At 38.2% G+C, this 12,046-nt stretch overlaps 1 protein-coding gene across 3 annotated transcripts in view; it reads right to left on the bottom strand.

Moving 5' to 3' along the window:
* LOC146465965 (myoferlin-like) overlaps positions 1-12,046 on the bottom strand; it is a 65,835-nt gene that overhangs the window by 28,549 nt on the left and 25,240 nt on the right. For all 3 annotated transcript variants that reach the window (XM_085128338.1, XM_085128339.1, XM_085128340.1), the window contains 12 exons: positions 11,844-11,923; positions 10,572-10,686; positions 9,902-10,004; positions 9,541-9,659; positions 8,767-8,934; positions 7,122-7,170; positions 5,806-5,883; positions 5,199-5,380; positions 4,387-4,536; positions 3,359-3,466; positions 2,832-2,993; positions 1,849-2,008 (listed from right to left, as the gene is read on the bottom strand). In XM_085128338.1, the coding sequence (XP_084984464.1) occupies positions 1,849-2,008; positions 2,832-2,993; positions 3,359-3,466; positions 4,387-4,536; positions 5,199-5,380; positions 5,806-5,883; positions 7,122-7,170; positions 8,767-8,934; positions 9,541-9,659; positions 9,902-10,004; positions 10,572-10,686; positions 11,844-11,923 (1,474 nt within the window). The remainder of the gene's footprint in view (positions 1-1,848; positions 2,009-2,831; positions 2,994-3,358; positions 3,467-4,386; positions 4,537-5,198; positions 5,381-5,805; positions 5,884-7,121; positions 7,171-8,766; positions 8,935-9,540; positions 9,660-9,901; positions 10,005-10,571; positions 10,687-11,843; positions 11,924-12,046) is intronic.

The following is a 12,046-nucleotide window of genomic DNA, read 5'->3' as shown; positions in this document are numbered from 1 at the left end:
ACCATAAGAAACTGTAAAGATTACAGAACCTTTTTAAGACTCTCAAGGAATTTTTTAAGAAACAGAGTACAAAGCCATTAGTTTTACTGTAATTGGTTTCCGTTAATCCTGTTTCTGCTGTAGAATTTGTAAATAACATAATTTAATTTAATTTGATTTATTTTGTAATTTATTTTGTAATTGTAATTATTGTAATTTAACAGGGAAGAGCCACCCAGTGGATCTGTTAATAACTATTATTATTATTATTATTATCATCATCATCATCATCATCATCATCATCATCATCATCATCATCATCATCATCATCATCATCATTATTATTATTATTATTATTATTATTATTATTATTATTAAAAGTTGTATACATAGCTGCGACGGTCATTCATTTAATCATTTTTTCATCCGCGGTGCAAACGTATGAATTTCATATATTTCATTTTCATAATAATTATTTTTCAAGCTATTCCATAAACATCTCACTTGGTTTTATTTGTTGCCATAATTGTAGACAAAGTCTTGAGAAACAATGAGCCTATACCGCCTCGATTTCCTGCTTTATTTATGCGGCTATTTTCTGTCCTGTTAGAGTGGTTTTCAATTGAATGTCCAAAGTAATTGCGCGTTGGCGTTAGTTTTGCATTACTACGCTCTGTGATTGGTTAACGAACCTCGCGCCACTTTCTCAACCAATGAGAAGTAAAACCAAACCCAATCGTACCTTGCTTGCACGTGTTTTCCGGCGCTTGGAGCCAGTTACATGTATTTTCTTTGAATTCTGATTGGTTCATGGCGCTATTTGCGCCTGCTGTGACTGGCCAAAGTAATACGTTTAGCTCTATTAGCTTTCATAGAATTTAAATGAATTTAACCACTCATGCCAATTCTACACTCAATTGAAACGGCTCTATCAGCTTTCATAGAATTTAAATGAATTTAACCACTCATGCCAATTCTACACTCAATTGAAACGGCTCTATCAGCTTTCATAGAATTTAAATGAATTAAACCACTCATGCCAATTCTACACTCAATTGAAACCACTCTATTAGCTTTCATAGAATTTAAATGAATTTAACCACTCATGCCAATTCTACACTCAATTAAAACCACTCTATTAGCTTTCATAGAATTTAAATGAATTTAACCACTCATGCCAATTCTACACTCAATTGAAACCGCTCTATCAGCTTTCATAGAATTTAAATGAATTTAACCACTCATGCCAATTCTACTTTATTCAGACATATGAAGAAGATAAAAGACAAGAGGCATAAAGAAATCATCGGAAGCAATAGAGATAAAACAAAAGGTCGCACCATCAAAACTGAGTGAATCGATATTGAATTGCATAAATTGCAAAAACCTGTTTACCTTGATTTCTGAAAAGACAGGTGAAAACTAACGACAAAGATCGACGTTTCGGAAACATCATGACGCCATTATCATTAAGGTGATTAAAGTAACTAAGTCAGCGAAAATAGAATCAACCAAATACTTTAGCTCCAGTCGAGTCTAATTGCACGTTTATACTCGGGTTTCTTGTGTACTTGTATTTTCGCGTTCCTTACTATACGAATTTAGCGAACGCTATTTCAGACTCGCAGAATACTGACTCAGTTACTTTAATTACTTTCGTTTAGTTTCTCCTTTCTTTGCATTTAGTACATCATTACTGACAAGTATCTTGACTTATTTGTTTGTTTTTTGGTTATTTCCCGCAATCGCCCCCCGTACTCCCCCTAGAGAAAAAGCATTCCGGTCATGCAAGCGATTATGACAAACTCATCTACAACTGTGAACCAGTTAGGCTTATCAGTAGCTAGCACAATGCCTGCTCATACAAACCTGTGTCTTCACCAAAATCCACATTGTCCAGCGGTAAACACCTGTACGGCTGTAGTGACTTGATACAGTTAACACCAACAACAGGGCGGCGGCCAAACGAGCGGTTATCTCGCACTTTGATGTTCATCGGAGGAGTGTACAGCTCTTCCTTGGGAAGATACTGAGAAGAGAAAGTGAAAGATGTCGAATTTCCTAAGCTGAGAATTTTCATAGATTCCTTTCAAAAGAAATTTGGAGCGAGTAGTATGCAAATATGGATGGACGGACGGACGGACGGATGGATGGATGGAAAACTCTATTAACCCATAGCTATTTATCAAAGAGCTTTACAAAAGTACTAGTAATTTGTTCTACCTAAAAGCCGTGTAACACATTTGAAATTATTACTGTTATCTTAAGTCCCACACCAAAGTAATAAAATTGTTGCTACTGAAGTGTCGCTTTTGCGTGCCACTTGGTTTTAAACAATCGTAGATATCTGCAATTTGATTTTTCGGTAAGAATTACCAGAATTTACACTTTAAGGACGGTGCCTACTATTGTTGCTGCGCATGTGTTCTGCGCATCTCAACATACTCGGGTTTCCTATGGATGGTGCCTACTAATACAGGAATATTTTGCGCGGTTTAAAACTGTACAGAGGAAGCAGAACTTAGCAAATGCTTTTGGTATCTCAAAAAAAAATTGGGGGTAACCATGCATTTTTCAGAGATAATTAAGTTTCAATTTAGGGGGAAAAATCCTATACATTGCTTTATATTTTGGCGCTTTGTAGAGGTTTTATTGCTTAGTTATCTCTGAAAAATGCCTGGCTACCTCCAATTTCCTTTTGGGATTCCAATAGACGTTGCTAAGATCTGCTTTTCCCGCATAGTCATAAACCGCTCAAAATACTTCGGTATTAATAGGCACCGTTCTTAAATAATAGTATGTAAAAACCTGAAAGAATATGGCGCCGAGATGCATTGAAAACAGCACCCTACCGTGTCGAAGAAAAAGATTGGTTGATCAAAGTTTGGATTTCTCTGAGTGTTCTTGATAACCGAGGATTGGATCACGTGACCCCCGCATTCAAACTCGATACTTGGTGATGACACATTGGCAAGCTGATACTTCTTCATGTTACGAACACCCCAACACAGCACCTGTATAATAAAATAAAATAACTTGTCAAATTCGACGAATACTTTAAAACTTTCCTTACCACATTTTCGAATTCAGGAAATAGATTCAAAAGTTTCTTATATATTTTGAAATTGTAGCCCATAGTTTCAATGGTTTTGAGGATATTTTGAAATTGTAGCAATGGTTCTAATAGGTTCTAACAAAATTGCAGTACTTTTTAGCAATAGTTGAAATAATTTCGAAAAAATTAAACACCACAAATCAGGCTGTCCTCCCCGACCAACTGTTTCTTGTTCTGGTTTCGCCCTTCACAGCATACAGGCATAAAATCAACAGTTTCAATAGCTTGGAATATCGCATTTTCTTCCCAATACTTGCTACCTACCTCGATAGCTGTGCGTTGCACTGCCGGCCTTATTCCACTGGGTACAATAAAAAGATTTGGTCTGTTTTCTTTTGTGGGTGGGAAGTACGGCAAATCGTTTCCCTCGTCCTGTAGAATGGAACACCAAAAACAGCTTAATTAACGAACGCATGCCAGTCCTTATTAAAAAGAAACATTTGTAGCGAATAAAAATACGTTTTAATGGCCAACAGCTTGGGCTCAACATGAATAATGGAAAGAAAGCCCAACAATTAATCAACCATGTTTTTTACCAGAGTTTTTAACAAGTTCTCAACATTTTCAACATTTTCAACAATGTTGAGACATGCTTTCTGCAGCCATTGACATTGAATGTTGTGCAAAAGTTAAAGTAAATAAGGAAACCGTTCTAATGAACTTCAAAAACTCATTAATAATTCATAAGCCCATTGACCTATCAAATAGTCAATAAAATTTCACGTGCAGTGGTTTTAAAACCCAATAAAACCTCCTCCTTATTGGTATGCGGTGTTTAATGTTTTTCTCGTATGCTAATTTCTAACGTTCACAAAAGCATCATTGTTATGAACTCTCTTGACACACGCTTTTCCAGGAATGTTTTTGAAGCCGTTCAAAAAACTCCCAGCACGTGTTTTATCGGTAAAACACTGCTGCTCGTGTTTTAAACATTGCATAAAATCCTAAAATGCGACCATTCCAATGAAATCTTTTGACAGGTGCCTCGCTGTGATGATGCTTTACATTCTTTGCAAGGTGGTTCTAAACGTCAGAGTCTGGTTAAAATCCTCATATGTTACCATTGAGAAGAAAGCTACTGAGATGCGATTTCCTCTGGTACTGAACATCTGACCTAAGGTTTGACAATCCAAATGAGACTCATTGACAGTACTTCACCGTGGTATTGTTTACTGTGCTTTACAAGATAACGTGAACATTCAAATGAAAGCTATTAAGCAATGTAGTTTACAATGCTGTCAAAATAAAACAATTGTTACAGTTTAATGAAAAAGTAAATCGTTCAGCCTTACCAGAAAGAGTTCCAACGCAACCAGGATCTCGCCCCCATCTTCTGTTCCTTTCTTGACTGGTTCCCAGAGGAGTCTCGGAGCCGGTGGCCCCTGCCCTTTGAGTTTTACTACAGGAGATTCCACACAACGGCCCATAAACTCATCTTTACCCTGCAGAAATATCAAAAGGACGTTCTTAAAAACCAAAATCCCGAATTGCAGGTCATCTAGAGTGGTTTTCAATAGGCCATTTTACAGTTGCGTGCTTGGTGACCTTGCATTGAATTGGAAGCGAGGCTGGGGGTGACCTTGTTTTGATACAAACCTCAGTGCTTTTCATATGTAAATGCTAACTAGTTAGCATAAGAACAACCTGATCTACATATGAAAAGCAGTAAGGTTTGTATCAAAACAAGGTCACCCCCAGCCTCGCTTACAATCCAAGGCCAGGTCACTTAGGACACAACTGTAAAATGGACTATTCAGTGTCGTAAAACAGAAAACAAAGTTATTCGACTGACCAATCACAAGAGACGTAAACAGCGCAATGAACCAATCAAAATTCAAAGCAAATACATGTACCCGGGTTCAAGCGCGGGAAAACGCGTGCAACCAAGTCGCGATTGGTTTTGGTTTGGCTTTCTAAGTTAAAATTGTGGAACAAAAATCTTTTTCAAGAATCTTTATTCATCAGCAATTAAAATCAAATCAAAGTTCACGTTAACCCAGGATTAGCTTAATCGAGCTTTGAACAATTGGGCCAAGTTTTAGTGTGGGACATGCCAGGAAAAGTACTTCATCTCGTGTCTGCTCCATTACTTATAACAGCTTACCACAAGGTCTTGGTCAAACAGCTCCATTACAACATGTGGTGGTGACTTTGCCGTGATTTCAGGACTGCCATAAATGAAGACATTTTCAAAGATGAGCGTCTGGTCCCACGTGGGACACAAGGTGCGATGGATGATCTCCGACACCTGACTGTGGTTACCAAATGAAATGCGCACATAGGGATCTGAAAAGGATAAACGAAAATTGTTAACCCGATTCCAATTTGCTATATCTCGTAGTCTAAATGAATCACAAATTGCCATAAAATATTGATTGATGTCGCCTCGCAGTATGATCCTATTGCTTGAAAGACAACTAGCCGAAGGCTTAAAATTAAGATCACATTCGATTGACCGTATTCCGGAATAAGAATAACCGAAATAGCTGTTACATTTCTTTCCTTTTTTAGGTAAATTTGGGAAGATGCATCTACAAACTTTCGGTGATGCACGTTACTCCAAAAACCTATCATGGGGGATTTGTAGTAATTATTGCATGTATTCCTATTCCGGAATAGGATCAATCGAGCGCACCCTAAAATTGAGTAAGCCAAACTAATGCAAGCATATCCTTGTGGACAGCGTCTAAGTCACATGATACTTGACTCACCAGAGAGTCCATCAGGGTCAGCAGGCAGCAGGTCCCGTCCTTGGAAGAGGTACACTCTCAGCTGGTACTTGTGTGCATCTATGATGTATAGTAGAAGGCGGGATGTGATCTTTGTAAAAGTACTAATATATTAACGAATGTCTAATATATATCAACAGAATTGATAGCTAAGGGTAAATTAGCCACCGTAGAGATATTCGAGTGCCGACGTCTCGAGCGTTCGCTCTTCGTCAGAGCCGTAAAGCCAGACGACACTCAGAGCGAATCCTCTTACGTAGTTCCTTGGTGGACGAAGTGCTAACGCCAGAAACGTCAACACTCGAATCTTTTCACGGTGGCCAATTCACCCTTAGTTATCAACTCTGTTGATAAACAAAACATTCGTTTCTACTCCCCACTGTCGCAGCAAAACAGTTTATTTAGAAACTAACCCCCTTACACTAATGCATTAGGCAGTTGTCCTCATGGCATAAAGTACACCTTTTTGGTCACTGCCAACATCACGAGGTGAAAATTCTCCAAACATTGGATAGGGGTCTTATGCCGTGGGTCCTCTGTAGCGTTGAATGACCGTGCTTTTCAACAGCATTCATTTGATAATATTCCCCCCCCCCCCCCCCCCATTAACAGCTGAGTGCGTAGTCACCTGGCCTTTGAGTGAAAGCGAGGCTGAGGTTGACTTTGTTTTAATAATAATAATAATAATAGTAATAATGATAATAATAATAATAATAATAATAATAATAGTAATAATGATAATAATAATAATAATAATAATTATTATTATTATTATTATTATTATTATTATATTATTATAATTATAATAATAATAATAATGATAATAATAATAATAAAGACAATATTTAATGAGGGTAACACCAGAAAAGCTGACACAATGGTTAATAAAGGTGCCCCTCGATAAATAAAAAATACAGAATTAAATAAGAAATTTAAGAGTGACAAATCAAGTCACAAGGTAATCGAACAGGTTTAAAAGTAAGAAAAAAAAGGAGGAAAAAAACCTGAAGTTTTGATACAATTTTCACTGCCTTTCATCGGTAAATCATGTTTCTTCTTATGCTAACAAGCTAGCATTTACATATGTATCAAAACAAACTAGACTCCAGCCTCGTTTTCACTCAAAGGCCAAGTCACCAGCCACACAACGGTAAAATGCCCCGCTATTTGCTATTTATTAAGCTTGAAGTCATGCATTAAGATTAAACGTTTATAAAGAGATTATTAGTAACATGTTATAGCCTACTGAAATGTTAACGATAAAAATGCGTCAGTTATTTATCTAATATTTTACGTACTTTCAAAGGTGATATACATCCTTGGCACCATCATTATACCTTGCTTGCCCTGTTGATTTCCACGAGAAAGTTATGTTTATTGTTACGCACTGGTTATTAGTAAAAATTATTTCTAATATGTGACAGTTAGCAACTTGAAGTTACCAATCGTTTAAAAAAGCTCATATCACGGAATATTGTGATCAGTCTTATAGTGTCTTTTCGAGAACTCTTGCTGTGCTTGGTACTTTAGTGATGCCATAAACCCGGATAAGTTGGCGTTGTTGATTGAGTAAGTTGTTCGAGTTGTTTTAAGTGATTACAGGAATTCCTGCAAAAGCAATCTCTCGAAAGCTCGGCTTCTTGGGTGATTACAAGAGGTGCTCATGCTTGTTTAAAAATGTGAAGATGTTTTAGCATCTATCGATCTAGGCTCAAAGCTGTAAACAAAGAAACACACATTATGACCTGAGAGAAGTAAGGAAACTTATTCTACCTCGACTGAACACCACTACGCTTGAACTACATTCCTTCACTTAGTCAGCAAGAAATCAATGGTATTCATTGTCTGACGATGTTTGAAGCGCCAGTGTAAATAGTTTTAGTTGTCTTGTTTTAGTGTTGAGCTTGCGGTCGCATTTGCACTTTCGATGTTTAAAGGGGCACTTGACTGTACTTTGAACAAATATTTAACTAAGAACCTCTTCTCTACCACGAAATTACTCTTAGAACACGGGGAGAAAAATATTAAGTGGTTTCACTGAGGAAGAATATACCATAATATTTTTTTAGTGATTTCTCCAATAAAACACAGGAAGAACTTGAAAAAGCTCACCAATTTTTTCAAGTTGTACCATTTGCATCCTAACCATCCGCAGCCAATGATAATAAATGCTTGTTTCTCTGCACTAGTAGGGTTATCGTTAACAAAACTGGACCATTATTTGAACGATCCACCAATACAAATATATTTTTGGGCTATTCAAAATAGGTGACACTGCCCTTTAAGCGTACTATTGTATTTGCGCTTGCGGTTGAGTTACTGAGTCGCAACTATAAACCTGGCCCCGGTTGTTCAAAACAACAGATAACTCTATCCAGTAGATAAATCGCTATGTATTCCAACCAATCCATTTTATCCGCTGGATATCGACTTATTCGCTGGATAAAGTTATCCACTCTTTGAACAACTGGGGCCTGAGCCATGCGAGACCTAACAACCATCCTGGAAGTAACCATGAGATGGACTAACATCCCATCCACGGGAGTAGTAATACCAGTTGCTTCATGATGCCGACCTACCTACCATTTACAGGGTTGCCACTTAACAAAAGAATACAAGTTCCCTGAGTTTTCACTGACCAAAAACCAGTTTTCACCGACCACAGAAAACAAATTCTTTCCCAATAAAGCCAGCGATGAAGCGGCAGAAATCAGCTCATTCGTAGCTGCCTTTTGAAACAACATTGTCTTTGCCTACAAGGAAACCCTTTCCCAAACCTAGTGGCTGCCCAAAAATCAAATTCCCTGACTTTTTTCTGACTTTGAGGTAGAATTTAGAATTTCCCTGACTTGATACAAAATTCCCTGACTTTTCCTTGACCATGGCAAACCTGACTTAAAATTCAAACGTTTTTAATCGTTACCTTCTTGAATAGCTACTCACCTCTTCACTGATTTGAAACACGGCAGCAGCCATGGGGTCGGTTTGTATCATCTTCCGATGCCACCTACGGCGCCGAACCAGATCTCTTGTTCGACTTTTACTGTGAAACTTCGATGAAAATACTGCAGCATATTCCCAGCCTTCTTTGTCCACATTTTCTTCATGGCCCTAAAGTATTGTTTTCATACATAGCTATTTTAATTTACGTTGTCCGCAAAGTCTACGAGACAAGACTGCAAGATGATATGGGTAATTTATTAACCCTCTGGGAAGCAAAGGGGGTGGTATTTATTTTCCACAAAGATATTCAGGCGCTTTTGCAAAAGAAAGGATATCGGAAGTACACGTTTCAACCCTCATGAGTTTCGTAGTTATTCGATTAACCGCCCTAGGCACTTATTTAATTTTGGGCCGTGAGGATGGACGCTTATTTTTTCCTAACATTTTCAGCAAGCAAGAACATTTTTATAAAATAAAAAGACAAGGGACAAGTTTATTTCGCCTCAACAAGACAAAACAAAGTGCAAAAAGAACAAGCCATAACATGAAGAAGCCATAAACAATATAAAAGTTCATTGACTACCGTATCTAAAACCAAATTTAGAACACAAGTGACGCTCCTCTTACTTCACGCTGGGCTATTACAAAGATGTTGTTTATTTGGAGGGGGTGGGATGGGCGCTTATTAAGTTTCGGGCTTTCAGGTGGGCGCTTATTCGAGGGTAGGCGGTTAATCGAACAAATACTGTATATCCCAACGCTGAACAGGTGTACCTTGTCTTCTTGTTTCAGCAGGTTTCTGCCGCGCACCCATCTCCTCCGCCTTGATAAATGGTAGGTTTTCTCCACTGCCACGTAACTAGCCACACTTGTGTCAACGGTGTACTCCCATCCTAACAACAAACAACATTTACAATACAAATACAGTACTTTTGCAAACCCCTCCTGAGTGTTTAAATTGACAAGGTCAAGCACCTTAAAACCATATACAAAAAAAAGAAGTTGTTGAAAGCGACGATCTTTGGTCGCTTTCATCCATGGAGGCCATCAATCTTACTACAAAATGGTAAATGTTGGCCAACATTTAGGACATTGTACAGCGCTGCAGTTACTAACAAATAAAGCACTCCGTTACCATCTTCATCCACTGCCCTGTTAGTGTCCACGGCCCATTCTGAGGTCCACGCCCAGCCTTCAGGGGCCACTAGCTCGTCCTTGCTGGTGACACCGTTCCCATGCTGCGACGATAATGAATTGGTAAAGTGTTAAGGACATGAGTAGGGAATTTGAGACATATTCACAACAGGGCAAACCGTGCCCATTCACCTGGAAAACATGTTTCTCCTTAGCCTTTCTAAATATTTCTAACTATTGACTGCATGATTTCATGAGAGAACGTTTGAGAACGGAAATGAAATTTCCATATGAACGATCTACGAAAATAAAATCAGGGCATCTTGTATTAGGAATCTCGTATTACTTTTTGACTGATGTTAACTAATCGGGAGGATCGTTGCCCACTCAAACAAAAACACCAGGTGATTATATACGCATGTCACGGGCAGGTGTACACATTTCTGCACGGTGAACTCGCCAGAGTTCCTGATGAACGCGACGAACGATTAAAATCGCCCTGTATGCCCGTAAAAGAGACTAATCATCAACTTATTCAACCAATTACGTTTCACAGTTTCATCGCACGAGTTCTTTAAACGGTGGACTTCATGGAATCGTGTCCCGTTTTGCCATGAAATGTGTTCACAGCACAAAAGGCTACATAAAGGTCAGTAAAACCGAGTACTCACGATGTCTGTCCATTGCACCGCAGCTGGTTGCCAGTTTTGTCCAGGCAGACGATCTTCATTTTCAAACAAGTCTTCCAGAAAACTCTTACAACCTGTGTCTCTCTCGTAAGTTAAACTACAGACATAACAGAAATAAAGAAGAAATAATGTTGTAATATATGCACCCTTAAGTGAAAAAGGTGTATTAACGAAAAGATCACGGCATCTTTACTAAGTGAATGTCACGCACCGATTACATTGTGGGTGATCACGTGACTTATTTCGGTTCTGTTTTTGTTTTTGTTTTTTTTGGCATCTCACTCTGAAAGTTTAGTTTTATGGAATCTGTTCAATCAAAATGCGAGGATTGTGAAACGGATATTTGTGTCTTAGACTTCTCTTAACTTAGTTCTTGTTGATTTGATAGGGCAGTAGAAATGAAGTCCATCACAAAATTTTCCGAAATCTATAAAATATATCAAAATGCTCATCAAATTTTTGTCAAGTGGCAACAAAACCTCAAGTGGCCCTTTTTCATCAGAACAATCCACCTTACCAGAAATGAAGGCGACTGGTTCTTTTACCCATAATTCATAGCATACGAAAACCCCAACAACGCTCATAAAAACGCACAGAAAACTTCTAAAAACGTCAAACCCAGCATACACAATGCTGTTAGTACAGGGACGAATTTTAAAAAAAGACGGCTTTTCTATGTGCCTTTTGGCAATGTAAATAAGGTATTGAAGTAAGATGTAGACCCGCCATCTTTTTCCGTACGGTGGAATACTGACTGTCATACCTGTAAGTATGGTTTCACCAAATTATTCTTCTACATTTTTACTGCGTACTGCAATGTTTTTCCAAGTTGTGGGACAGCAAAAGTTAGAAAATTGCTGCAGCTATACCAAGAACGCACCCGTAAAGGAAGTGATCTAAACTACTATACTCGAACAGGGCCCAACAAACCACAAAAAAGATGGTGGGTTCTGCCTTCACCACCCATCCTCAGCCTAAAAAGATGGTGTCTTTATTGCGTAGCCACCCCTCTATCCAGTCGATTCGAACCTCACTTTTCTTGTTTATCAGCAGCAATGCTGACTCTTGCTAGCTGAATGTTTCTGTGTGAACTCATGAGACAAGGTAGGTCCTCTTCGAACAAACTTCTCATTATGGTCAGTTCCGGCCTTAAAAGCACTCTGACGTTAGTTCATTGGATAAATTTCCTACCAATCATTACTGTGCGTTTTATTAATGTACGTTGAATGCAAAATGTGATAGTTAAAGACACACCTGAGCTCCGGATTTATAAACCACTTTCCATCAAAACTCCATCCCCCGGGTGGAATGAAAGAATCCTTCAGAAGCTTCAACTGTTGTTAAATAAAGCACAATATTATCAAAATATTAAAAGAAATTTGGCAAAACAAAGGAGATGCAAAAATGTGTCAACAAGAAGCCATTTCCGAGTTGCTTTGAACCTCATTATGAAAGCG

This window comes from Pavona decussata, unplaced genomic scaffold (genome assembly GCF_977016875.1).
Source record: "Pavona decussata unplaced genomic scaffold, jaPavDecu1.1 SCAFFOLD_155, whole genome shotgun sequence".
Lineage (NCBI taxonomy): Eukaryota > Metazoa > Cnidaria > Anthozoa > Scleractinia > Agariciidae > Pavona > Pavona decussata.
This window is presented reverse-complemented; position numbering and strand designations above follow the sequence as displayed.